This window comes from Felis catus, chromosome A1 (genome assembly GCF_018350175.1).
Source record: "Felis catus isolate Fca126 chromosome A1, F.catus_Fca126_mat1.0, whole genome shotgun sequence".
NCBI classification, from domain to species: Eukaryota; Metazoa; Chordata; class Mammalia; order Carnivora; family Felidae; genus Felis; species Felis catus.
In genome coordinates, this window is record NC_058368.1 from 140,684,809 (window position 1) to 140,712,432 (window position 27,624).

Below are 27,624 nucleotides of genomic sequence, written 5' to 3' on the forward strand. Positions count from 1 at the left end.
TTTTAAGTAATCCCTACACCCAGTGTGGGACTTGAATCCACAACCCCAGGATCAAGATTCATGTGCTTTACCGACTGAGCCAGCCAAGTGCCCCCAGAACGGGCATTCTAACAAGAACCCAAGTTCTGCAGATACATACTGGAGATGAAGAAGCCTGGTTAAGGATATCCCCAGTGTGGACTATATACCACACGTAGAAGGAAAGCATAACAGATACATAGCTCTGAAAGGTCCTAGGTACAGTCACAAGTGGCAAGGTGGGCTGCTTAAAATTTCAGGCTTTATTATTAAGCTCTTCCCAGAAACAAAATCCTGAGTACAGGCCTGGAAGAAAGACTGCATCTCCTTTCTATTTCCCTGTTTTACCGCTGGAACAGAGAATCTCCGTAAGTGTTTTGAGTGATCCTAAACTAAGGCAGGTCTGAATGCCCAGCTGAAGGAGTGAGTCGGCTGATTAAATGAGAGGCTATACTTCTTTGCTCTCTGTATAAACCCTGGAAATCACAAAACGTGTGCAAGCAGCGCCACATTTGTAATGGCAGTTTTCTTTTTTTTTTTTTTTTTTTAAATTTTTTTTTCAACGTTTATTTATTTTTAGGACAGAGCGAGACAGAGCATGAACGGGGGAGGGGCAGAGAGAGAGGGAGACACAGAATCGGAAGCAGGCTCCAGGCTCTGAGCCATCAGCCCAGAGCCCGACGCGGGGCCCGAACTCATGACCTGGCTGAAGTCGGACGCTCAACCGACTGCGCCACCCAGGCGCCCCATAATGGCAGTTTTCTAACGATCAAGTGGTCTCATTCCTATTTGAGCAACGAGTCTGTTGTCTCTTTTTATGGTAGATAATCCATCTCCAAAAAATGTCTGCATGCTGGCTACGCGTTTGCTGAGGGCAGTATCCTCATGCCAATAAAGTGGTGGGGAGTTCTCTTTTAGAATGAGACATTCTTTCCCAGGCATAGCAGAGGAAAAAATGTTACTGTATTAATTTACATTGTTACTCTTTAAGGAGACATGGTCTGTTCTTTTCTGTTAGCAAAAATTTAAAACAGAATCCAATCCTGGGAAATACAGTTTGTGACCAATCTGGATTTTCCTCACAGTTAGATTGGAAGCAGATGTAATAACGTGGGAGGAAAGTAATTGCAGAGAAAAACTGTCTGTTGACTGTCTGTCTGAAATGAAGAGGTGTCCACAACCAGGCATAACAGCAGTTCACTTGGCCCAGCCTGTGGGCACATGCTTGCCCCTTGTCCTCTAAGGAACATGTAGAACCTCCAAACGCTCTTTAAAAAGACACTTTTGAGAAATGTGCATGTTCTGTAATTACCAGCCTAAAGGGTAGAAGCTAGCTGCCTAAATTTTCACTCTCCAGAGAAAGCAGCCACATCAGCTCTCCTATCCCCTCAGAGAACAAGGGCATAAATGTATCCATCTTACTTTGTTTTGTCTCTAACTTACTTTCCCCCCCCAAAATAGATATACTACCCTTCCAGATTTTACTGCGACTTTATATCACCTTTATTACTTGTGTAATGTCTTCGCTTGCCTTTGATCCTTGTGGGGATTATGTACCTGAGGAAACACATCTGGGCCTCAGGCCAAGGTACTATGTGGTCATTTCTGCCGTCCCTACCCTTGAAAGATCTTCAATGCCAGGCAGGTTAAAATAGCTAATAGTGGTGATTTTTTTTAATATCCATAGTGTTTGATTACTGCATAATTTTTCCGTGAAGAGATATGGAAATGCCTTTCCAGTTTGTTACCAGTGTTAGCCAAGGGACTTCTGCCTCATTTTAGGCTTTTTCCTCCCCAACTTTGACCTTTCCTCTAAAGGCGGACTGGAGCACAGGGGTCGAAGTAGAAGTAGAAGGCGGCTCCTTGGCACACCTCACGTGATCTTGCTAAAAGATGGTTTGTGAACACCTTTCACTGAGCTACAGTTTCTTCTTTATCTCCCTTTGAGATAAAATTAACAACTGTGTCACCTCCCTGAGGTCTCTGATTTGAATAAATGTCAGACTTGTGGGGCACCTGTGTGGCTCATTCGGTTAAGCATCCAACTTCAGCTCAGGGCATGATCTCATGGTTCGTGGGTTCGAGCCCTGAGTCTGAAGCCTGCTTCAGATTCTGTGTCTCCCTCTCACCCTGCCCCCCACTTGTGCTCTTATCCGCCTCTCAAAGATAAATAAACATTAAAAAATTAAAAAAATAAATAAATGTCTGACTTGTAATTAAGATTCAAACGATAGGGGTCCCTGCTTGGCTCATTCAGTAGAGCACATGACTCTTGATCTCAAGGTCATGAGGTTATGCCCCATGTTGGGCATAAAGCTTACTTTGAAAAAGTAAAAATGAGATTAAAACAATATGAGAAGAAAATTATCTTGCAAAACTGGAAAGGGAACTTGATGTAAAAATGGTAGCACTTAAGAATTTACTTTTATTTTTGTGTGTGTGTGTATGTGTGTTTATTGCTTTATTGCTTTAGCTCCTGCTGGAACACCAGGATGCAATTGCTCCTGATAAACAGGACTTGCTGAATGAATTGTTGGAATTGCTGGGAGAGGTTCCTAGTGTGGAATCTTTTCTTGGTAAGAGCTTCTTCCTTCTGCTTATCCTGTGGTTGACATTTAGTTGTTTAGTTTTCCTAGTCTAGATCAAAAAATTCTTAATATTCAACTTTATTTAAGAAGATAACTACAGGGGCGCCTGGGTGGCTCATTCAGTTAAGTGTCTAACTCTTGATTTCAGTTCAGGTCGTGATCTCACAGTTTGTGAGATCGAGCCCTGCCTCAGGCTCTGTGCTGTTAGAGCACAGAGCCTGCCTGGGATTCTCTCTCTCTTCTGTCTGCCTCTCTCCAACCCCTGCCCTCACCATGCTCGCTTGCTCGCTCGCTCGCTCTCTCTATCAAAATTAATTTTTAAAAAAAAGAAACTTCAAAAAAAATAAAAGCCTCTCGCTGTATATTAGAAATTTTTTTTTTATGAAGACCATTATCTCCTGTGCAACTGAGCTTTTCCTGTAAACCTTTATCTTGGGTTGCTGACGCCATCATCACAGTGAGCAAATGGTAAGAGTAACAATGTTTTCTTTCTACAGGGGAAGGAGCAGTTGACCCCAATGACCCCAACAAGGCAAATACACTAAGCCAACTCTCAAAGATTGAGATCTCCCTTTATTTGACAAGCAAGTACAACATAGGGGACGGTGAAGCTGTTGATGGCCAGAGCCTCATGATAAAGTAAGTTTGGGGCTCAGCGGGCACATGTCTCCGATTATGCGTCTTCAACTATGCAAGTTGAAATAGACTGAATCCCCAAATCATTTTAGTATATCTAAATATTAAAATACATTACTCATCAAACATCTAACCAAAGGATAATAGAGTATCATTTAAAAGGGAACAAAATACAATTTGTAATTTAGTTTATAATAGTTTATAAAGGCTATTTTTTGTTTGTTTGTTTGCCATGGAGCAGTTTTATTCCTTTCTTTTAAGAAACAAAGTGATTGATTCTGCCTGTAAAAATCCTTAGGTAACTGAAGGGAAATAAGTGTTTCAGAGTGGTGAAAAGATTGGCAAGGAAGTGCCTTAAACCAAATTTAATGTCTGGCATAAAATATCTACAGAAAAGGCACACACGTGGTAAGATATCCCACTGTCATTTGATTTATTAACTTGGTCTCCTATTAAACTAAGCCTGGATATGTTTACCAGCTTTGACTTACACCCTACTTCCTGCCCAAAGATTTCAAATGAAGCATCCACACTTTTAATTTCTACCGCATTGGTTCCATCAAGGCTTCTTAGATATCCCACACCAGTCCTTTACATAAAGAATGAGAAAGAATGAGGTACATCACCGTAAATCAAAACGCCATAAACCAAAATGCTTGCTTAGCAACCAATATGGCTTTTAAGAACTTATGTAAACAGGGGCGCCTGGGTGGCTCAGTCGGTTAAGCGTCCAACTTCAGCTCAGGTCACGATCTCATGGTCCGTGAGTTCGAGCCCCGCGTCAGGCTCTGGGCTGACGGCTCAGAGCCTGGAGCCTGCTTCCGATTCTGTGTCTCCCTCTCTCTCTGCCCCTCCCCCGTTCATGCTCTGTCTCTCTCTGTCTCAAATAAATAAACGTTAAAAAAATTTAAAAAAAAAGAACTTATGTAAACAAGGATGCATATTCTGTGAGTGATGTGTTGGAGTGAGGTGGAGAATGGACGTAGAAATGGTGACCAAAATGGAATACTTATGTATTTAAATAATACTTGACACATTACTTCCAAGTTACAGGTCCAGAGTTCTGACATGGTTTTCATTTGTAACAAGAGCTTTCTGTTCTGCCGCTGACATGATTCGAACAGCGCTCATTTCCAGTTAATTTTTTCCCAGATATTCACACTCATCCATAAAAATGGTGGGGGGGGGGGGGGGGGGGACTCTTTCATTGTCCTGTGCTGCAATGTGTGCTTCTTCTAATTAGGCTTGATTATTTTGTCCTCAGATCATCTAAGGCTTCATGCATTCATGTAGCAGATCTTTTGAGGACCCGTTCTGTATCCTTGGCCCTGGCTTCACGCTGGGGAGACAGCAGTAAGAAGCCATTAGCAGTCCCTGCTTCCCAGGGGTCTAAAGTCTGATGGTGGGGAGTACAGCTCAATTGCAGGACAGAAGCCAAGCTGCAGAACTCTTACACACTCTTGGCCTCTTAAGAGTTGAAGGTACTTCCTTAGACTGATTACCAACTCATATTGAATTTGCAAAGAGACAACACAGGGCAGGGCAACAGAGACGGGGGAAGCTATGCAGTCTGTTCCCTGGGTTCCTCTGAGAAATTGCCAATTATAAAGGTAACTGGAAATGCAGAAACTCTGTGGTTCTGCCATGCAAATTAAATTAGGGCAAGTATCCTATGATCTCATATGCTTTGTCCTTAGAAGTAATGGGAAGAAATGTTTTCATAATTGGTTTTGTCTGTTAGTTGAACATCATTTTCTAAATGCATTCAACTCACTTGTATGCATTAATGAATGGAAATCACAAAGTGTGTAGTCTAAAATACCACATATTCTCAGTATCATATATTTATATATATTTATACTTGTTTCTGAATGAGCATTGATGGGTCTGAGAATTTTTGGAATTGATTTTAAAAGCAAAACCATAAAAGTCAAGTATGTTGGGCAATCATATATCTTAGCTAGGGAAACCTGGTCCATTGTCCTACTTACATCAGCCCTTGGATGGCCCTGTCCCAGCTCCCCAGCATGTGCTGGAAGCAAATGCTGTCTGCTCCTTTAAGCACCATACTACGTAGAACCAGTGGTTTTTTTTTCTTATTGTTGTAAAATACACATAACATAAAATTTACCATTTTAACCTTTTAAAGTATACAAATGAGTGGCATTTTGTACATTCAGAATGTCACACAACCATCACAACTTTCTAGTTCCAGAACTTCTGTTAATCAGTTATTACCCCACTACCCTCAGGGCTCTGTAGGCCCTGCCCCAGCGTCCCTAGTGCTTTCTGTCTCTATGAACTTGTCTTTTCTAGACATTTCATATAATTGGAATCATACACTATGTGATCTCTTGCATCTGTCTTCTTTGACTCCACATAATGTTTTTGGCCGAATAATATTCCCTTGTATGGATACAGCACATTGATCATGGACATTTGGGTTGTACCTTTTGACTATTGTGAGTAGTATTGCTGTGACCATTTGTGTACAAGTATTTATTTGAACACCTGTTTTCACTTCTTTTGGATATAAACCTAGGAGTGGAATTGCTGGGTCATAAGGTAATTCTAAGTTTAGCTTTTTGAGGAACTGCCAAACTTCTTTTCATAGTGGCTTTACCGTCTTGTATTTCCACCACCAAGGTATAAGAGTTCGAACTTTTCCACATCTTCACAGACACTTATTTTCTGTTTTATGTTGTTACAGCCATTCTAGTGCATATGAAGTAGTATCTCGTTGTGATTTTGATTTGCATTCCCCTGATGATAAATAATGTTGAGTTGTCCTTGTCAGCCATTTGTATACCTTCTTTGTAGAAATGTCTGTGCAAGTCTTGGGCCTGTTTTTTGGTTTGTCTTTTTTGTTGCAGAGTTCTAAGAGCTCCTTCTATATTCTGGAGAGTAGACACCTGCCAGATTTATGACTCGCACATATTTTTTACTCCTGTGGGTTGCCTTTTTATGCTCTTGGTAATGTCCTTTTATGCACAGAAGTTTTTTAACTTGATGAAGGACAGTTTATTTTTTGTTGTTGCTTGTGCTTTTGGTGTCATGAAATGAGAAATCATTGGGGCACCTGGGTGGCTCAGTTGGTTGAGCATCTGTCTTGAGTCTTGGTTTCAGCTCATGTCATGATCCCAGAGTCATATCTCTCCCTCCCTCCCTACCTCCCCCACCCTTTCTCTCTCTCTCCCTCCTTCTCCTCGTCTTCCTTCCTCTCCTTCCTCCTCCTCCTCCTTCCTCTCCTCCTCCTTCCTCTCCTCCTCCTTCCTCTCCTCCTCCTTCCTCTCCTCCTCCTTCCTCTCCTCCTCCTTCCTCTCCTCCTCCTCCTTCCTCTCCTTCTCCTTCCTCCCCTCCTCCTCCTCCTCCTCCCCCCTCCTCCTCCTCCTCTTCCTCCCCCTCCTCCCCCTCCTCCTCCTCCCCCTCCCTTGCACCTCTTTCACCCACTTGCACTCTGTCTGAAATTAAAAAAAAAAAAAATCCTTGCCCAACCCTGAGTCCTGAACATTTACTCCTATGTTTTCTTCTAAGAGTTCTTTAGTTTCTTTTATGTTTAGGTGTATTACCCCTTTTGAGCTAATTTTTGTGTTTAGTGTAAGGCAGAAGCCCAATTTCATTTTTTTTTTTTGCAGGTGCATGTTCATTTGTCTTACCGCTATTAAAGACACTATTTTTCTCCCTTGAATGGACTTAGCTACCCTTGTCAAAAGCCAATTGACCATACACGTATGACTTTCTGGACTCTTAATTCTATTCCATTGATCTGTGTCAGTCCTTATCCTAGTCCCACATTATATGGATCACTGTAACTTTGCAGTAAGTTTTGAAATGGCTAAGCATAAGTCTTCCAACTTGTTCTTTTTCAAGATACTTTTGGTTTCCTGGGGTTCCTTGCAATTCGTAGTGAATTGTATGATCGACTTTTTCATGTATACAAAAGGACTACTAGGCTAGTGTTTTAATAATTCTTGATAATTCTCTGCTTTCATGGACCTCTGGGGTCTAGATAGTCTTTCTCTGGGCATATTTTAAGATCCTGCCATAGGCAGAGCCCCTCACTAAGCAGCCCAGTGATCAGTGTGGACGACAACCTGAAGAGAAGATTGTCCAAGTAGCCTTCCTTGAAAGTGGGATTTGGATATTGCCCAGAAGATTGAACAGAATTAGTTTCATGATGTTAGGCAAACCTTACTTCCAAAGACATATATTTTAGGTATATATTTTAAAATCTTGTTAATAATAGACAATTATAAAATGTGTCAATGATAGCAAGCTTGAAGACCAGTCAGCCCAAGTCTGTCTCTTTGTGGTGAGGAAATTTAAGTCTAAAATTATGGGAAGCAAGTAGCTAGTCCCTGACGTGCTTTAAACTCATGTGCCCTGTATCATGGATTCTCCATTAATACACACCTTAAATATTGATTTGAAAAGTTGTATGGGGATGTCTTTTCTCCAAGCTAACCAAATTCCTATCTCAAACATAATACATACTTCTTGAGGGTCTTCATTACAGAACCGAATTTAACTAACATCAGACAAGGCCTTCAGGAAGTTAGTTTGAAATGGACAATCATGGAATGAAGAGCATTTGGGATATGAAAGTATCTGGCTTTTCTCTATCAAAAAAAAAAAAAAACTTTCTTGCTTCCTTGTTAAACAGATTGTGTTTTTAACTTTCACCAACGTCCCCTTATGATTAATTACAAAATAACTAGCTTTACAGTGATGAATAACTCATCTTCATGGGAGCACCTGCAGTAGAAGAATTTGAGACATTGTTAATATCCTTATGCTTGTAAACTTTATAGCGTGCTAACTTTATAATTAATAGTTAGATGAAGATGATAACAAACACCTATGGAGTGCTTACCATGTGACAGGCACTATCCTATAGATACAGGTAGATAATAATATGTATATTCATTCCTTCGTATATATATGAAATTTGTCATGTTATATTCTTGGCAACCACAAGAGGTAGAGGTTACTAACTGTATTTTACATATGAGGCACAGAACAGACAAAAACTCTTTCCCAGGCAATATGGCTCGTGAGTGGAAAATGGATTCAGACTCAGATGGTCTTAATTCTTGCAGGGCCTACACTCTTGATCACAAGATTTTACAACTCACTGAGGGCAAGGCCACTGCTCTTTGTATTCTTAGGAAACTTAGAATAAATAATGAGAATGATAGCAAAGCAGTTATTGCATAACTGATGCTGGGACTTCTTTCCAGGCCAAAGAGAAAGACTGACTAATAGATCTGAGGCACATGAAGGTGCATATGGGGATAGGGAGAAACATTCTGTTTCCCATCTGTGGGTTTATTAAATAAGGCACCTCAGTTTGGGCTACCGCCATTCTGTCAATAGTACCAAGCCTGGTGGTATTGAAAAAACAAACCAGAAAAACCTGGTTGAGGAATCCTGGGGGGACAGCCTGAATCTGTCACTTATTAGCCATAGAACTCTGAGCAACTCACCTACGCTTCAGTCTCCTCATCTATAAAAAGGGGGAGGGGGGGCGCCTGGGTGGCGCAGTCGGTTAAGCGTCCGACTTCAGCCAGGTCACGATCTCACGGTCCGTGAGTTGGAGCCCCGCTCAGGCTCTGGGCTGATGGCTCAGAACCTGGAGCCTGTTTCCGATTCTGTGTCTCCCTCTCTCTCTGCCCCTCCCCCATTCATGCTCTGTCTCTGTCCCCCCAAAAAATAAATAAACGTTGAAAAAAAAATTTTTTTAAATAAAAAAATAAAAAAATAAATAAAAAGGGGGAGGGGAAGGAAGGGATGCAATGAGCAAATGAAGGCTGCATTAACACTTTATAAATTATTTAAAAAACTACACAATTGCAAATCTCTCTCATTATAACTTATGATTCAACTTAAAACGTGTGATCATGGGGCGCCTGGGTGGCTCAGTCGCATTAGTACCAACTTCGGCTCAGGTCGTCATCTTGCGCTTTGTGGATTTGAGCCCCGTGTCAGTGTCTGTGCTGACAGCTCGGAGCCTGGAGCCTGCTTTGGATTCTGTACCTCTCTCTCTGTCCCTCCCCTGCTCGCACTCTGCCTCTCAAAAATCAACATTAAAAAAAATTTTTTAGGGGGGGCGCCTGGGTGGCTCGGTCGGTTGGGCGTCCGACTTCGGCTCAGGTCATGATCTCACGTCCGTGAGTTCGAGCCACGCGTCGGGCTCTGTGCTGACAGCTCAGAGCCTGGAGCCTGTTTCAGATTCTGTGTCTCCCTCTCTCTCTGCCCCTCCCCTGTTCATGCTCTGTCTCTCTCTGTCTCAAAAATAAATAAACGTTAACAAAAATTTTTTTTTTAATTTTTTTTTTTAAATGTGTGATCTTTGGGATACCTGGCTGGCTCAGTCGGTAGAGCATGTGACTCTTGATCTCAGGGTGGTGAGTTCAAACCCCACGTTGAACGTAGAGCTTACTTAAAAAAAAATACATAATCCTTATGGCCTTTATTAAGGTTGTTTTTCTACAAAAGTATGCGTGTTTAAGTAGAAGGCAACATTTGTGGGTGGCAATCATACTTTGCTGCCTGAGAGCTTTCAGTTGTCATCTCTCAAGAATTTGTTTTCTTACCACATGATTCAGTGGAGCATCTATCATCCCACCTGAAAGATTTCTTTGCTTTTGGTCCAAAACTAGCAGGGGCACTAAATGGCTAAGATGGTATTTGATGTCTGGTGATAAAAATGTATAATCGTATTAGAAGAATTTTAAACAACTGGAAGTATTCCTTAGGTTCCACAAACATGAACTTCTTTTCAAACTTGGACAAAGTGTCAGGCAGAGGGGGAGGCTCAGGGATGCTACTGGTTCAGAGCATAGGAAAAGATGCCATGTGACTGGAATGGTCAAATCTGAGGGGCCACGCCAGTTTACAAGCACCACGTGGTCTCATTCACCAACAGTAGGATTTGAACACAGCTATGATGAACAAACTTCCTGGTGTATTTCTCTCTCTTTTTAAGTTTATTGACTTATTTTGGAGGGAGAGCCCAAGCAGGGGAGAGGCAGAGAGAGAGAATCCCCAGCAGATTCCATGCTGTCAGTGCAGACCACGATGCAGGGCTCCATCTCACAAACCATGTGATCGTGACCTGAACTGAAACCAAGAGGCAGGTGCTTAACCAACTGAGCCACCCAGGTGCCCCATCCTTGGTGTATTTCTTTCTTGCTTTTTTTTTTTTTATTCTTCCTCAGAATTAGATACTTCCTCAAACAGGGAGGGTGGTAGAGTCCTTGGTTTGATCAGCATTTCTTACATATTGTTTGAACAGCCACAGAGCTGATACTCTAACCAGTTGGTTTATGGTGGCTAAACCCTATCTAGAATTTTGCGTTTGCACTGGGGTGAGGAGGGGACACATCTTAAGACCATTGGCAAACAAATGTGAGCAAAACTATGAATTCTGTTTAAACCCTCTCATGAAGAGGTTTAAGGAACTGGAGGTTTCATTTACAAAAAGAAAGGTAGTGGAAGAGGGGTTGGGGACACATTTGAGGCACCTCTGTACAGGTTTGTGGAGGCTGATGATATGGAAAGAGCATTCAGCTTGTGTTTTGCAACCCTGGAAAACAGAGTGACCTTTGTGTAACCACTGAGCCTCTTATATCTTAGTTGCTTCATTTGTATAATCAGGGATTGGACTATTTCCCGAAGGTTCCCCTCAGTGCAGAAGTCCTATGACTAACCAGGTCCAGTGAGTGGACTTCAGTGGAAGACACGTCTCTCACAGTGAGATTCCTGCATAAGAATGGAATTTTCCAAACTTGCACTTGCCAAACTACATTCAACGTGAGCCACACAAGTAATTTTAAGATTTCTAGAAACCACATTTTAACTTTTTTAATGTTTGTTTATTTATTTTGAGAGAGAGAGCATGCATGCGCACATGAGCAGGGAGGGGCAGAGAGAGAGAGGGAAAGAGAGAATCCCAAGTAGGCTCTGGGCCATCAGCAGAGAAACCCAGAAACCACATTTTAAAAAGAAACAGGTGAAGGGGCGCCTGGGTGGCTCAGTCAGTTAAGCCTCTGACTCTTGATTTTGGCTCAGGTCATGATCTCACAATTTGTGAGATTGAGCCCCGTGTCAGGCGCCGTGCTGACAGCATGGGACCTGCTTGAGATTCTCTCTCCGCCTCCCTCTCTGCCCTCTCCTGTGTCCACACGTGCACATTGTCTCTCAAATAAATAAACGTTTAAAAAAAAAAGTGAAATTAAGTGCCTGGGTGGCTCAGTAGGTTGAGCATCTAACTTCAGCTCAGGCCATGATCTCATAGTTCCTGAGTTGGAGCCCCCCATCAGACTCTCTGCTGTCAGCACAGAACCCGCTTCAGTTCCTCTGCCCTGCCCCCTCTCTGCACCTCCCCCACTCATGCTGTCTCTCTCAAAAATAAATGAACATTTTTTTAAGTTAAATTAATTCCAATTTATTTTATTTAGGGGTGCCTGACTGGCTTAGTTGGTAGAACATGCAACTCTTGACCTCAGGGCCATCAATTCAAGCCCCACACTGGGCATAGAGCTTACATAAATATTAATAATAATTCCAATATATTTTAGTTAAGCCAATGTATCAAAAATGTCAGTATTTCAATATGTAATTAGTGTAAAAAACTGTTAGTTTTTTCATCCTAAGCATTCAAAATCCAGTGTGTGTTTTACACCTCTAATACATCTCAATTTGGACCAGGCATGTTTCAAGTGGTCCATGGCCACCTGTGGCCAATGGCTGCCATCTTGGGCAGCTCAGCTTTAATGACCATGTGAGTGCTTACTACACGTCAGATCCTACTGAGAGGCTTTACGTGCCACTTTCCCTTCAGTCCTCCCATAAGTCCTCTGAGAGAATCCCATTATATAAATGAAAAAAAACAGAGTCATTGAGGTTATATAGTTTGTATAAGTCCACACAGCTAGTAAGCAGCAGGAGCCCCAATTGGACCTTACATCTGTCTGACCCCAGTACCCATAACCATTAGGCATACTGTAGGGGGAGATAGTTCCCTATCCTGAAACAGGACGGTTCCTTACATGCGAGATGCCTAGGATAGAACTTTGGCAGGGGATTCCACAGGCTTGACGTAAAGTAGAATTCCAAGACAAAAATGCAGTATAGGCAGTTTGTCCTTGAGCAACTCCTTAACAAACATTCTTTGTCCCTTGCACAGCATGCTTTAGTGACCCTAGTCATTTTGGTCATCAGATACCCTCTCTGAAGAGATGAGCTGGGAGTTTCCTGGAAACATGTACCATAAGTAGTTCCTAGAATGTTGTTTCAAATATGAAACCATCACTGTGTCTATATTTTTTAAATCATCCAATGTTTTCATTTTTAACTTGATGTTCCTGTTTAATACATTCATGATGATTGGTAGAAGGAGTAGTGTGAGGAGAAAACCAGGCTTGGCTCTCTAAGCTGCAGCCGCCTTAGAAACAGTGCCTTCGCCCACATGGCTGTAATCAGCTGTGCGTCCACCTTTGACTCTCGGAGGAGTATTTGTACATTCCCAGACAGCCTGTAAATCCCCAGAAGTGAGGGGTCATGGGCCAGAGGAAATGGCTATAATTGTTCTTCTCATACAGACTTGAAATAAATAAATGACAAAAGTGTTTACAGATGGTTTATTGGATTTTATCCTATTTTCAAAAATAATATGTTTGGAATTAACCTTGAGGATTTTCTCTGTCATTTGCCCTGATGTTTCACGACAAGAACAATGTTTTGTTTTCATTTTCTAATTTTCATGCCATGTGAACATTTCCTGCTGTAGAGGAAGGGGAAATATATCATCTAGTGATGTCACACAGTGCCTTTGGAACTAGTGAGGTTAAATACCATAGAGCAGCAAAAAAAGTGAGACTTCCGTCATCAGTTAGACCTGTTGATAATTTTAGGCAGCTTCTGTTTGTTTCCATTTTTTGGAAAGGAAGCTATCTCCACTATTTTTGCCACTCATGTAAAAGTACACAGACTTGACCTCTTGCCTTTTATGTTGAAATTTTTTCACATCATTACGTAACCTGATCTTTTAGGAAGGGGTGGCTGATCACATCAAGGGACACATGGGAAAAAGTAGTGTGCTCTTAGCGCCTCCAGCTGAGTTTCCTAGCTATTGATGTTTCATTGAGCAGCTCTTCTCTTAGCTGCCCCAGGAAGACAAGGACGCAAGCCTAGTAGTTAGCTTTTCCAAGGGACCTGAGGCTCTTGAACACTGTCCTCCCAGCGGCTCTGTCAGCCAGCAGCCAAAGCCCCCACAGCCCATCTGGGACCGCTCGCTCCCACGGGCCTTTACACCATTTCATAACTTTCTCAGAGCAGGAAAGGTAACATTTGGACTGGCTCCTAAAGGCTTAGAATGTATTAAACAGGCTCAGAAGCTTAAGCATTATTAAAGTCGGGAAAGAGGCAAGGGTACTAGATATCATTCCTGCATCCTCTGTGGTAACAGGACATATCGGCACCACTTGTCCATCCCACTCATCAATAATAGTCCCAGCCTACAAAGAAGGAAACGTGTTTAGATAAGGAATCCCATGACATACCTGTCCCCGTGTTACTGACACCATAATCCCACGACATCCAGTGTGTAAAACCCAGACTTCAGTTATCAAGCATTAGCGAACTTGCAGGAGCCTCAGAGCAGATGTGAATTTCCAAAAGACTTTTATTTTCAGGGATTATCTTTGCATATGTTTGTGCACTCCCTCGGAAAAGCAGATGGTTGTGCATCAGGACTGCTGTCTGAAAGTCTGTCTCTTCTCAATTTTGTAAGGACCAAAAAGCTGATCATTGATGTCATCCGGAACCAACCAGGGAACACACTGACAGAAATCTTGGAGACACCAGCAACTACAAAAGAGGTTAAGTAATTGGTCTTTGAATGTAAAATAATAAGTACCATGTGTGGAAGTTGACTTGACTGATCTTCATGTCCAGAGTTTACTGTTGTCTTGAAAACACTATACATGACATGGTTTGAAAGTAAGGAATTTTATCTCTTCCTCTAGCCAGCTGAGTTGAGTCATATATATGAAATCCCTATCCAAGGGAATGAAATAGAAAATGCAGCACCAAATTTATGCTGAATGTAATTTTGTCCTAGACTGTGAAGGTAGTTCTGGGTCATTCAAAGCTTCTGAATGCTCATCGTAAACTTCATCACTCAGTGGGTGGGTGGGCAGGTAAGTTGTTAAGACATAGTTCTGGTCAATAGGATATAGGAAAATACCTGTCATGTTTTACACGTTGGCTAACTTGAAACAAACCAGTGTCTCACACATGAAAACTATTTTCTAAATGCTTCAGGAGCAAATGTGTTCAGTCCGTCAGGTCAGAGCACCATTACCCTGGTGTAAGCAACTAAAGATTCATAACAATCTTGCGTTAAAATCTTTATCAACATCTGTGAAAATACATCATTGTTTATTTCACTCATTTTTAATGAAATTAATTCACTGTTACTGCCTTAGTTGTCAATAATTGTCACTCCCTGGAAAAAGTTAACAAAATTATCTAATTAGGTACTTCCTGGCAGAGCTACCCATAATTTTCCTGAGTCATTCTTTTTTTTTTTTTTAAAGAGTTTACCTTTTTTTAATGTTTGTTTATTTGAGAGAGAGAGAGACAGAGAGAGAGAGAGAGAGAGAGAGAGAGAGACAGCCCGCTCACATGGGGGAGGGGCAGAGAGAGCGGGGCACAGAGGATCCAAAGCGGTCTCTGCTTTGACAGCAGGGAGCCCAGTGCGGGGTTTGAACTCACGAACGGTGAGATCTTGACCTGAGCCAAGATCAAGAGTTGGATGCTTAAGGGGCTGAGGCACCCAGGTGCCCCCTGCATCATTTTTAATTAAGGTGGTTGCCTCTAAGAAATGACTGTCAATTTTTAATTTTAAAAATATATAAAATAAAACTACAAGTGATCTGATGTTGGTTAATGTATGAATATTTTTAAACAATGTGAGTGGAATATTGTGAGTGGAATATTTTAATTTAGTAAGAGAATTTTAGTCCTTATTGAATATTTAATTTTTCCCCAAATGTCACTAAGAATGCTGCATCTCCTAGCTATGTAATTCTGGGCACGTAGAAGTTTTTCTGAGCCTCAGTTTTCTCAGCTATAAAATGAGAATAATAATAGTGTTTAATTCACAGCAGTAAAAAATGAGTTAAAACATGTTAAGTGGGTAGAATACCTAGCTCATATTAGATGTTCAGCAACATATTAGGTGCTACAGTTGCTATTGTTATTTACTGCTGGCCTGGTTAACTATTCCTGTGTAGGTGATACTGATCTGTCATCTGATAATACTTGTATCCTTAGACTTCATTTATTGTGTCAATCATCTAATGAAATGGGAAGATCACCAGTCTCCTTAGAAAACTTTTTTTTTTTAACAACCTGTCCAAATTCTATACATTCATTTACTCTTCATTTATTTGGGAAATTAGTATGAGCTCGAATATTCTTATTCCATTTTGGTTCCAGAAAACCCTGCAGGTTTTTCAGAGTTGGTAGTTTGAGAATTATTCCCTCATTAGAACAAAGGTCTCTGCCTTCCTGGCTTACAGATCTCCATAAATATGGCTGAGGTGTGAGAGTTCAGTCAGGCTCTGGATGTTCAGGGTGTTAGCTGTGTTTTCATGAATAATGTAGTCTCAGTTTCCTCAACTGAAGTCTCTAGCAGATGGAAATCCTTCTGTTCAGGGAATTATAAGACATCAGTTCCCCACTGGAGTATGTTTGTTACTAAGGTGATCTGTCATGTTTGCGCTAAAGGAGCCATTGAGAATTTTGCTCACAATAGGCCTGCCACCACTGCTATATTTCTCAAAAAGATGAAATAATCCCTTCCAAAGACCTACTTCAAAATCCATGAGCACGTGCTGATTCTGGCCGTTGAACGCTGACCTGAGGACTTCTTTTATTTTGACATTAACTTGCCTTACACAGCTTATGAGTTTGTGAGATGGGGAATCAGAGAAAAGTCAACATCTTGATATTCCCTTTTCAGGAAGCAGATCATGCCAGAGACATGGAGAGCCGTGCGATTATAGATTCCCAGGCCCCAGAAGAAATGAAGCATAGCCAGTCTATGATTGAAGATGCACAGCTACCCCTGCAGCAGAAGAAGAGGAAAATCCAGAGAAATCTTCGGACTTTGGAACAAACCAGACATGTGTCATCCAAAAATAAGTACCAAGACATTCTCAATGAGATTGCCAAGGTTTTTGAAAATAGTATTCTTCCTTCTACACTTAGCAGACCAACACTGGCTAATCGTTGGTCATATGCTGGGCAGTCTATGAGGTGACATAGTTGTAATTCATAGTTGTAATACCATGGTCAGAATTACAAATTTTTATTTGACTTTTTTAAAGGATCATTTGCTTTATTTTTTTTTTTAACATTTATTTATTTATTTTGAGAGAGAGCATGCAACTGGGGGAGAGGCAGAGACAGGGAGAGAGAGAATCCCAAGTAGGCTCCACACTCAGCACAGAGCCACATGTAGGGCTTAATCCCACGACCATGAGATCATGACTTGAGCTGAAATCAAGAGCCAGACACTTAATTAACTGAGCCACCCACGGGCCCCAATATTACAGATTTTTAAGGGTTCCACACCCATTGATGACTTTTTTTTTTCGAAGTTTATTTATTTTGAGAGAACAAGTGGGGAAGGGGCAGAGAGAGGGGTGGACAGAGGGTCTGAAGCAGGCTCTGTGCTGACAGCAGAGTCTGATGTGGGGTTCGAACTCACAAACCATGAGATCATGACCTGAGCCAAAGTCGGACACTTAACCAACTAAGCCCCCCAGGTGCCCCCATAGATGACTTTTAATAGAGAAAAGTCACAACTTTTCCAAGTCATTAGGACGTTTGACACACTAGAAATAAATGCTCAGGAAATGGAATAGACAAGTTTCATCTATACTTTTAAAACAATACCTACTAGTTTTGTGGGGTTTTTAAAAGATTTTTTTAGTAATCTCTATACTTAACATGGGACTCAAACCTACAACACCAAGGTCAAGAGTCACATGCCCCACTGACTGAGCCAGTCAGGCGCTCCAATACCTACTAGTTTTTTCGTTTTGTTTTTCCCAATACCTACTAGTTTTAAAAATGACACTTCTGGGGCGCCTGGATGGCTCAGTTGGTTAAGTGTCCAACTTTGGCTCAGGTTATGATCTCGCGGTTCATGAGTTCGAGCCCCGCATCGGGCTCTGTGCTGACAGCTCAGAGCCTGGAGCCTGCTTCGGATTCTGTGTCTCCCTCTCTCTCTGCCCCTTCCCGGTTCATGCTCTGTCTCTCTCTGTCTCGAAAATAAACAAAACATTTAAAAAAATTTTTTTTTAAATGACAGTTTTATGAGAGTTCTCTCTTGAGTTGTCATATAGCCCAATTGCTCTTAGGATCTGGCATTGAGATGATAACTCTTTGTCCCTGAGAATTTGCCTCTGAACAATTGACCCTAAATGCAGTTGAGACTTAGATGTTGCTTTCTGTTTTCTCATCCCGTATTTTAACAGTTGGGAAACTTCCTGAGAAAAGGATCTCAAATTAGTGTGAGGAAACATCACAGGATATGGCTGAGATCTGTTTGCCAAGGATAAGGAAATACATATTTGGGTCAAAGAACATTTCATTCTTTGCATCCAAACATGCAAATTAAAAACGGGTCTGGAGGTTCATAGCAGTTAAGTGATCAGAAAAAAAAAGTAAATTGTCTTAATTTCTTGGTGGAAAATCACCTCCATTTCTTTTTTCCGTGGAAAGTCATGGTCACTTTGGGCAACAGGCTTATTCCTCCTAGCCTAAGTGACTGTGACTCAAGGGAAGTCACATTTCTTTCTACAGCCCTGGGGTGGAAAATATCTGTCTTTGCAAATATGTAGTAGAAAAATTTTTTCGCCTTTTAAAAAAAGCTGTCATGAAGGTATCCTCCAAAAGATCCTGTTTAATGGACAGTTTTTACACATACATGTGTATGTCTGTCTGGATTCCTAGGGGAATGTTTTTTAATTTGTCCACATAGGGAAAATAATATTAAACAAGCATCATTTTTATGATTTTCATGATTTACCATTTAGAATTACAAATAAATCTTATGTCTATAAGTTTAAACATAGCATAGCCCTTGTAATTTGTGAGTAACTTGAACGACGTGATGTTCTAGGAACTGTATTTAAATCCAAGCAGTAGTCACCAAAGTTAAATCTTTCCAGTCAGCCTTGAGAGCTCAGTTGTTTTTGCAAGCCTTCAGAAATAGTTCCCAGATTAAAAAAAAGAAAAGAAAAGAAAAGAACTATTTCCCAGATTAAAAAGTGCATTGTTTTTTTGTTTTGTTTTGTTTTGTTTTTATTTCTAAAATGAATGCAGTAATTGCATGTAAACCTTTTCAGGTAAAGTATTCTTCAAAGTGGAATGTTGAAAACATTTTGAAGAAATTGCTATCGCCTACTGAAGTCTTCCTTATGCCCCTTTTAGAACACTATTTCATTTTATGGTCATTCTAAAAATGCTTCCCTTCTTTTCCATCAAAACAAAAATACATTTTAGCATCTCTGTTAACATGAATTAGTGACCTTTGCCAGTCTGAAGTAAGCAAGGAAGGGGGGAGCACCTTAGTTTGCAGAGATTATGGGGTACCTGGCTGGTTCAGTTGGTAGAATATGGAGCTCTTGATCTTGGGGTCGTGAGTTCAAGCCCCAGGTTGGGTGCAGAGATTGCTTAAGTTAAACTTAAACATATGTATATACACACACACACACAAATATATATATGTTTTTATAAATATATATTTTTATAAATATATAAATTATAAAAATATATATTATAAAATATATATTATAAAATTATAAATATATAAATTATAAAAATATATATTTATATAAATATATATAAATATAAATATATATGTAAAGATTAAGGTGACTAAGGGAAGTTACAGGTTAACAGTCACAAACAGTGACTTCATAGTCCACGTTCTTCTTGTCCCAAATTGGCAGTGTCATAAATTAAACTTCTTAAATGTCATATCATAGCCTTTACTTGTTTTTTAGGACATTCGAAATCAAAGAATACACCGTAAACTTCGAAAAGCTGAATTGGCAAAACTTCAGCAGACCCTGAATGCACTTAATGAGAAGGCGGCATTTTATGAAGAGCAAATTAATTATTATGACACCTACATAAAGACTTGCTTGGACAACTTAAAAAGACGGTAAATTAAAAATCCTATATCCATTTGTAATGTCATGATTTATATGGGTGTCAATTATTTTACCCACTTGGATGATGGGGTTTGGAAGCAAACTCTTTGCTTTCTTTTATAACCAAAAAACTAGAATCTGGATTTCGTGATTTGCTACTGGGATCTAAGAAGTCAGGAGTGCATTTAGATACTTTTTAATTGCCCATCAGTATTGAAATTCATGTAGCTCAACCTGTTGTATTCTAAGCAAGTAGCTTTATTTATTTATTTTTTTAATGTTTATTTACTTTTGAGACAGAGAGAGACACAGCATGAGCAGGGAAGGGACAGAGAGAGACATAGAATGTGAAGCAGGCTCTAGGCTCAGAGCTGTCAGCACAGAGCCCAACACGGGGCTTGAACTCACGAACTGTGAGATCATGACCTGAGCCGAAGTCGGACGCTTAACCGACTGAGCCACCCAGGCGCCCCCTAAGCAAGTAGCTTTAATGCTTGGGGAAGCACTCTCATTTTCCCTTTGGTCTCTTTTACTCAAAGAGGCCAAACACTATGATAAAAAAAAATTGAAGCTACTCTTACTTTTTGAATATTTACAATAAAACAATGTTAGGTAACCCCAGGTATTTGCTACTAGCAGAACGTGGCCTAATGATTTTAAATTACTTAGTGCTTTTAAAACATTATCCTTGATGGGGAACCTGGATGGCTCTGTCAGTCAAGCATATAACTTCGGCTCAGGTCATAATGTCACGGTTCGTGGGTTTGAGCCCCACGTCGGGCTCTGTGCTGACAGCCCAGAGCCTGGAGCCTGCTTCGGATTCCATGTCTCCTTCTAGACACACCTCTCCCCTGCTCAGAGTCTGTTTGTCTCGCTTTCTCAAAAATAAACGTTTAAAATTTTTTTTTAATTATTATTGACATGAAAGACAAAATTTGGCAGTTCCCCATTACCCATTAGCATACATATTACAGATTTTTTTATACACAGCAGAGCCACTTTTAATGAGTATTCTTTGCTCATTGTTGTTCTTCCTACTTACTAGACTAAGGCTGATACTAATCAAATTTTAATTACCCATTTAAATGTGCAGCATAATGTTTTCATGCAGTAAGAAATGGTGCTGTATGGAATAATCAATTGCATTAATCACAGAAGATTTGATGAAGGGAAATAACCAAATTTAAACTTCCCTTATTTGGGCCCCACTAGTACTGAATTTTAATTCATTGCCTTGAAGCCTGTAAATTACTGTATTCTTGGAGAAAGAAGTTGATCCAGCTAATAATACCCAGTAGAAATAAGATTGTTAGAGGGCTGGGGTTTTTTTGTTTGTTTTTTTTTTTTTACTTGCAACCACTTGAAGGCATTTTACAACCTTTGCCGCTAATGAGGCGAGCTAGATTTGCGTTCTAATTCTTTCTTTCGTTGTGTGATCTATGACCAAGCCCAGTGAACTCTGGAACTTAAGTTTTCTCATCTTTAAGGTGGCAAGAGGAGTACCAGCCTCACAAGTGTTACTATGAGAGCTAAATGAAATCATAAGAAAGGAATTAATTGATTTCCAAGCACTATGGAAATGTTGATTTTACAAAGGTGAGGCAGTATTCAAAAAGCGCTTAGAGCATGGCTGGCCACACAGTATTTATTCAATAAACTAAAACAGTCCTAGTAATACCTTTACTTAGGAGTATGCAGTTCATATTACGGAACCAAAGCTGCTTGTGACATGACTTACTATCGCCACTTAGTTCAATATGCCTGAGAAAACGGAGTAAGTACTGGTCTGTCGGTCACTTTGTAAATAGCCTTCTCTGACATTTCAGCAGTGAGGTTTTATGGCGAGGGAAAATCACCACCTACTTTCACAAAATAAAGTTTCATACTCAGGGCGGTGGGGGCCAAGCATGAACAGCGGTGGGCACCACCACAACCTCTGAGTTTGCCGTCATGACAACAGGTGGTTTATTCTTATTGTTTCAGAAATTCTCGAAGGTCAATTAAACTAGATGGAAAAGGAGAACCGAAAGGGGCGAAGAGAGCCAAGCCAGTGAGGTACACGGCTGCAAAGCTGCATGAGAAGGGGGTCCTGCTGGGGATAGACGACCTTCAGACAAACCAGTGAGTGTGGCCTGGAATCTGCACAGAATTACACATGCCCTCTAATCACTCCCGTAAAATCTGACTCACTTCTTTTTGGTTTCCTGTGGCCTTTGAAGAGAGCTTCATTTGGTCTCTCAAGGCTTACCCTTGATTACAGATGACAGGGCGGGGACGTACGTGTATTGTAATCTCTAGTCTGCCCATCAGACCCCGAGCGTCAGTGCCGGGGGTTGTATGAAGTGCTGAGCAGGTCGTGTTTCCCATGGCTGGTCCAGTACATTTGGGTTTGCCAGCCTCCCCCTTCTCTCGGGAAAAACTGAGTCATAGCATTGAGAATGAAAAGCTGTCTTTTTGTCTTGATAGAGTTATTTACAATAGTATCTTTCTCACTTCAGAGCCGCAGACTATGTGTGCCAACACCCGGGTCAGAGCCACTCTGGCAGTGTGCTGCTGGTGTGCGTGTTTGATGTAGAGGAGAAAATGGAAACCCTCCTCCGCAGTCCGCACTGGGTGCCCGAGGGTTCTCTCTTTTCAAGGAACTGTGAGCCTTGTGGCCCATCACTGTTGCAGGGAGCCACATTCACCATGTGCGCTCCTCTCTAACTCCTGCCCTCTCTCCAGGCCTGGCTTCTGTTCCATTTATCGCAGCAAACCTTTTCTCTCAACCATACTGACTCAGAGAAAATGCTTCTTCGTCTTTGTAGTTTCTATAAAAGTCACCATCTAAAACATTCAACTGGCGTCTCAGCAGTCTAAGTCACTATTTAATTCTCAGGATCTGCGAACCCCATTTTTCCAACTGTATTTTAAGCTCTTTAAGAACAAGGACCCTATTTAATAGCATTTCTTCAGTAATAAAGCATCTACTTGGGTGCTCTAGGCAACAATCTCAACAAGAGCTATCAAACCTAGTTTTAATGAGCAGAGTGGGGAAGGGGAATGATGGGAGGTTGGGGAGGCTTCCTTAGGACTTTCCGGTGGACCTTTCACTAAGCATGGTAATGTAGGATTCCGTTAACTAGTTTCAGCTTTACACATAGAGTTGCAATTCCTCATGAGAATGTCTCTTTCTTCACTAGGTTTAAAAATGTTACATTTGATATCATATCTACTGAAGATGTGGGCATCTTTGATGTCAGATCAAAATTCCTTGGTGTTGAGATGGAGAAGGTACAGCTCAATATTCAGGTAAGCTGGGATTTCTGCAAAGTGGGGGTGAGTTTTATAATGTGCGGCGTGCTTCCCCTGGCTTGCCCTCTTCATGACAACACGGGGGTGTAACAGATGACCACTGCAAGCCTTATTTGCCAATATTGGCCTTTTAAGCTTTGATGATTTGTGGAAAGCTCTGATCTTTCAAAGTGTTAGAACTTAAAACGCTTTTAGATGGCAAACCATAGCAGTCAGCTTTTCTAAGTCATGTTTCCATTTTGATGCTTAGAGGGAAAAAAATAGCATAAAAGTATTCAAAGCTATTGAGGCGAAAAAGTTTTCTTATTTATTTTTACTTTTTTAATGTTTTTCTTTATTTTTTATTTATTTTATTTTATTTTTTGAGAGGGGGCGGTTTGTGAGCAGGGGAGGGACAGAGAGAGGGGGACAGAGGAACTGAAGTGGGCTCTGCACTGACAGCAGAGAGCCCAATGTGGGCCTCGAACTCATGAACTAGAAGATCATGACCTGAGCCAAAGTCAGATGCTGAACTGAACTAAGCCACCCAGATGCCCCAAAAGTTTTCTTTCATTAGGAACATGGATTTCTTTTTTTTTTTATATATGAAATTTATTGACAAATTGGTTTCCATACAACACCCAGTGCTCATCCCAAAAGGTGCCCTCCTCAATACCCATCACCCACCCTCTCCTCCCTCCCACCCCCCATCAACCCTCAGTTTGTTCTCAGTTTTTAACAGTCTCTTATGCTTTGGCTCTCTCCCACTCTAACTTCTTTTTTTTTTTTTTTTCCTTCCCCTCCCCCATGGGTTCCTGTTAAGTTTCTCAGGATCCACATAAGAGTGAAACCATATGGTATCTGTCTTTCTCTGTATGGCTTATTTCACTTAGCATCACACTCTCCAGTTCCATCCACGTTGCTACAAAAGGCCATATTTCATTTTTTCTCATTGCCACGTAGTACTCCATTGTGTATATAAACCACAATTTCTTTATCCATTCATCAGTTGATGGACATTTAGGCTCTTTCCATAATTTGGCTATTGTTGAGAGTGCTGCTATGAACATTGGGGTACAAGTGGCCCTATGCATCAGTACTCCTGTATCCCTTGGATAAATTCCTAGCAGTGCTATTGCTGGGTCATAGGGTAGGTCTATTTTTAATTTTCTGAGGAACCTCCACACTGCTTTCCAGAGCGGCTGCACCAATTTGCATTCCCACCAACAGTGCAAGAGGGTTCCCGTTTCTCCACATCCTCTCCAGCATCTATAGTCTCCTGATTTGTTCATTTTGGCCACTCTGACTGGCGTGAGGTGGTACCTGAGTGTGGTTTTGATTTGTATTTCCCTGATAAGGAGCGACGCTGAACATCTTTTCATGTGCCTGTTGGCCATCCGGATGTCTTCTTTAGAGAAGTGTCTATTCATGTTTTCTGCCCATTTCTTCACTGGGTTATTTGTTTTCCGGGTGTGGAGTTTGGTGAGCTCTTTATAGATTTTGGATACTAGCCCTTTGTTCGATATGTCATTTGCGAATATCTTTTCCCATTCCGTTGGTTGCCTTTTAGTTTTGTTGGTTGTTTCCTTTGCTGTGCAGAAGCTTTTTATCTTCATAAGGTCCCAGTAATTCACTTTTGCTTTTAATTCCCTTGCCTTTGGGGATGTGTCGAGTAAGAGATTGCTACGGCTGAGGTCAGAGAGGTCTTTTCCTGCTTTCTCCTCTAAGGTTTTGATGGTTTCCTGTCTCACATTTAGGTCCTTTATCCATTTTGAGTTTATTTTTGTGAATGGTGTGAGAAAGTGGTCTAGTTTCAACCTTCTGCATGTTGCTGTCCAGTTCTCCCAGCACCATTTGTTAAAGAGGCTGTCTTTTTTCCATTGGATATTCTTTCCTGCTTTGTCAAAGATTAGTTGGCCATACGTTTGTGGGTCTAGTTCTGGGGTTTCTATTCTATTCCATTGGTCTATGTGTCTGTTTTTGTGCCAAGGAACTTGAATTTCTTTGTAAGACTATATATCCCCAGGATTGGAACTTTACTGACCTCATTTCTGCTTCTTTCTCCTGCTTAGAATCATGTCTACATTAGTTTATGAAATCTGTTAAATGCTTAGGCACATAAGACATGCAAAATAGTTATCTACAAGTAGAAACATGGCGTCTACAGTCGGAATTATTGCTGTTGTCTCATGAGGACCATATTTAAGCCAAATAGACTTGAACAGAAGCTGAGACATCCAGTTTCTATGTCCAAAAACAAAAGGGGCAAAAACAACAATGACCAAAAAAAAGTGAAAGGAGAACACAATCCAAAGCTTAAGATCATCTTCTGCCAAATTGATCCTCAGCATAGGATCAATTAAAAGATGTAATTGAGTTTTTCTTTTTCACATGAGAGATTTTCAGTGGAAATAACACCTATTTACGTGGGTCCCAAACTACTAGTAAAATGGGTCCCAGGTATTCTGTGTGTATCTACACAAACCATCTTGATGAGCCACTGCAAGGGACAAGTTCTAGCCTCCCTGCCTGCTGAGCCCCTGGCTGAGAACCCTGAAATTATTTCCCCCTCCTAGGAGCAGATGCCATTGCCCTTCTTTCCCCTCTAGCATTGCTTGTAACTTACAAAAAAACAAAAAACAAAAAACTAAAGGAGTATGATAAGGGCCATTGAGATAATGGAGTGAGTTAGAGTCCAGAGAGAAAACGAGAGATAATGAGTAATTGTGAAAAGTATACATAAGTAAAACAGCATTATTTTCTACTTATTTTTAAATGCCAGTAAATGTAGCCATCTAACAATTTAACTGAAAAGCTTGAGTTACTTTATGTACCATTTAGATAAATACGGGAAGAGTAAAGAGAGTGCTGCTAGGGATGTGCCTTCGTTAGTCACTCTTCTTTAGAAGTGGCAAAAACGTATCATGTGTTTGTCAAGAAGGAAATGACCCAAGACCAATCAGCATCAACTGGACAGATGAATCCCAAGTGACAGGGACACACCTGTTCAGAGAGACCTCAGGAATTCCAGGGCACTTCCTTTGAACACTGGTGCAAATACCAAGCTTCATTTGCTCCTTTGTTAAGGTTTCAGCATGCGGTAGGATTAACTCTTCATGCCATTCATCTGTACACAGAATTGATTGTAAAATGTTACTCCTTCGCTGCATACAGATAACTCATACACCCCAGATTTTTAATGTCATGAACATGTCACCAGGGCTAACTACATAACTTGTGGGGCTTGGTACAGAATGAAAAGGTACAGCCCCTTATTCAGAATTATTGAGCGTCTCAAGATGGTGAGAGCAGAGCATTACACTCTGTACGGGTTGAATGCCCCAGTAGCCAGCCCAGCATCTAATAAAGTCAGACTTCTGTTTATATTTATGGCTTTCAGACAATTACATTAACAAGTGAATTACCTGATGGCCGGGTCTTTAGTGTGAGACAAAAACTGGCAAAAGGACAGAAATTTCTAAGAGAACTAAGGGAGATCCCTTCTAACATTATGTTTCTGGGTCTTCTTCTCCCCTCCTTCCTCACTTCCTAAATATTATGTCGTAATTGTATCCTGCAGCTGTCAGCAGTATACCTAACAGGTGGGTGCGACTTAAGATGTTCTGCTCCCACAAATAATGTTCAGTGTTTATCAAGGGCTACGGGGTGACGCCGTTCCCTTCCCAGATGAAGAGCTGAGGTTCAGGGAATTCATTATACAAGAGGCAGCTGGAGTCCAAGTTGTTCGTCAGTCTGCTCCATTGCCCCTCGCCCAGGATTACAGTTGATCTTGACAAAGCATGGGCCCCTACAAATGGCTTGTGGACTTTGATCTCCTATGTCCAATAGCACCCTTGTGAAATTAGCAGTGTTGTCCCAATTTACACAAACAAAACAACTTCAGAGAGGTGGTGTGATGTCGCAGGATCATAAGATAGCAAATGGCGGGGCTAAGTCTCAAATCTGATCTTCCGTCCACAAGTACAATCATTATCATTGCTCCCCACCTTAGGGGCCCAGCTGCTTCCCCTGCAGACACCTACAGGTGTCTCTCATTTTGAGTACAGTTGGAGGAATGTGAGGAGGTGGAGGGGGACGCTGGCAACAGCTAAAGTTCTCTCAAAGATGATTCCAACTTGTGCAGGTGGCCTTGCTTAATAGAGATACAAGGCATTATCATTAGGAACCAAGAAGTTTCCTGGGGCACCTAGGTGGCTCATTCAGTTGAGCATCCAACTCTTGATATCAGCTCGGGTCATGATCTCATGTTATGTGGGATCGAGCCCCACATCAGGCTCTGTGCTGATAGTGCAGAGCCTGATTGGGACTCTCTCCCCCTCTCTCCCTGCCTGCCTGCCTCTCTCTCTCTCTCTCTCTCTCTCTCTCTCTCTCTCTCTCTCTTTCTCTCTTTCTCTCTTTCTCTATCAAAATAAATAAAACATGAAAAAAAAAAAAAAAACAAGTTTCCAGAGCTAGGAACAAGAAAACGAGGTCCGGGTATTAGTCTAGGGCAGTTCAAGAATGATATCTTCTATTTGGGGAAGCCCCCCTGTTCTATGTTATTGTGAGACATTGCTCCTTAATCTCATGCATATGATTAGTGTGACCCAGTTACTAATTCTAGCAAGAGTTGATGTCCTTTGATTATGTGGTGGCAGTGAAACATAGAACGATAGACTGATGTGAGAATAAGGGCTTGTTCTCAGTACAGGAACACAAAGTAGTCTAGATCAGGAAAGACTAGCTTTGTACACTGCTCTCCAAATTGTAGTCCACAACTTCAGTAAATAACATGAGCATTTATCCTCACTTTACATACTTATTTATAAAGTATACATGTTCATGCTGACAGCTCAGAGCCTGGAGCCTGT

General features: G+C 41.1%; 1 protein-coding gene across 5 annotated transcripts in view; it reads left to right on the plus strand.

Annotated features, from left to right (window-relative positions):
* The window catches only part of IQGAP2 (IQ motif containing GTPase activating protein 2), a 299,037-nt gene that overhangs the window by 269,287 nt on the left and 2,126 nt on the right, over positions 1-27,624 (plus strand). For 4 of the 5 annotated variants that reach the window (XM_011284171.4, XM_019835765.3, XM_019835759.3 and 1 more), the window contains 7 exons: positions 2,492-2,594; positions 3,104-3,245; positions 14,038-14,125; positions 16,276-16,488; positions 19,331-19,491; positions 21,464-21,601; positions 22,663-22,771. In XM_011284171.4, the coding sequence (XP_011282473.3) occupies positions 2,492-2,594; positions 3,104-3,245; positions 14,038-14,125; positions 16,276-16,488; positions 19,331-19,491; positions 21,464-21,601; positions 22,663-22,771 (954 nt within the window). Of the gene's footprint in view, positions 1-2,491; positions 2,595-3,103; positions 3,246-14,037; positions 14,126-16,275; positions 16,489-19,330; positions 19,492-21,463; positions 21,602-22,662; positions 22,772-27,624 lie in introns of those variants that run through there. The other variant, XM_045062300.1, reaches the window with a different exon arrangement.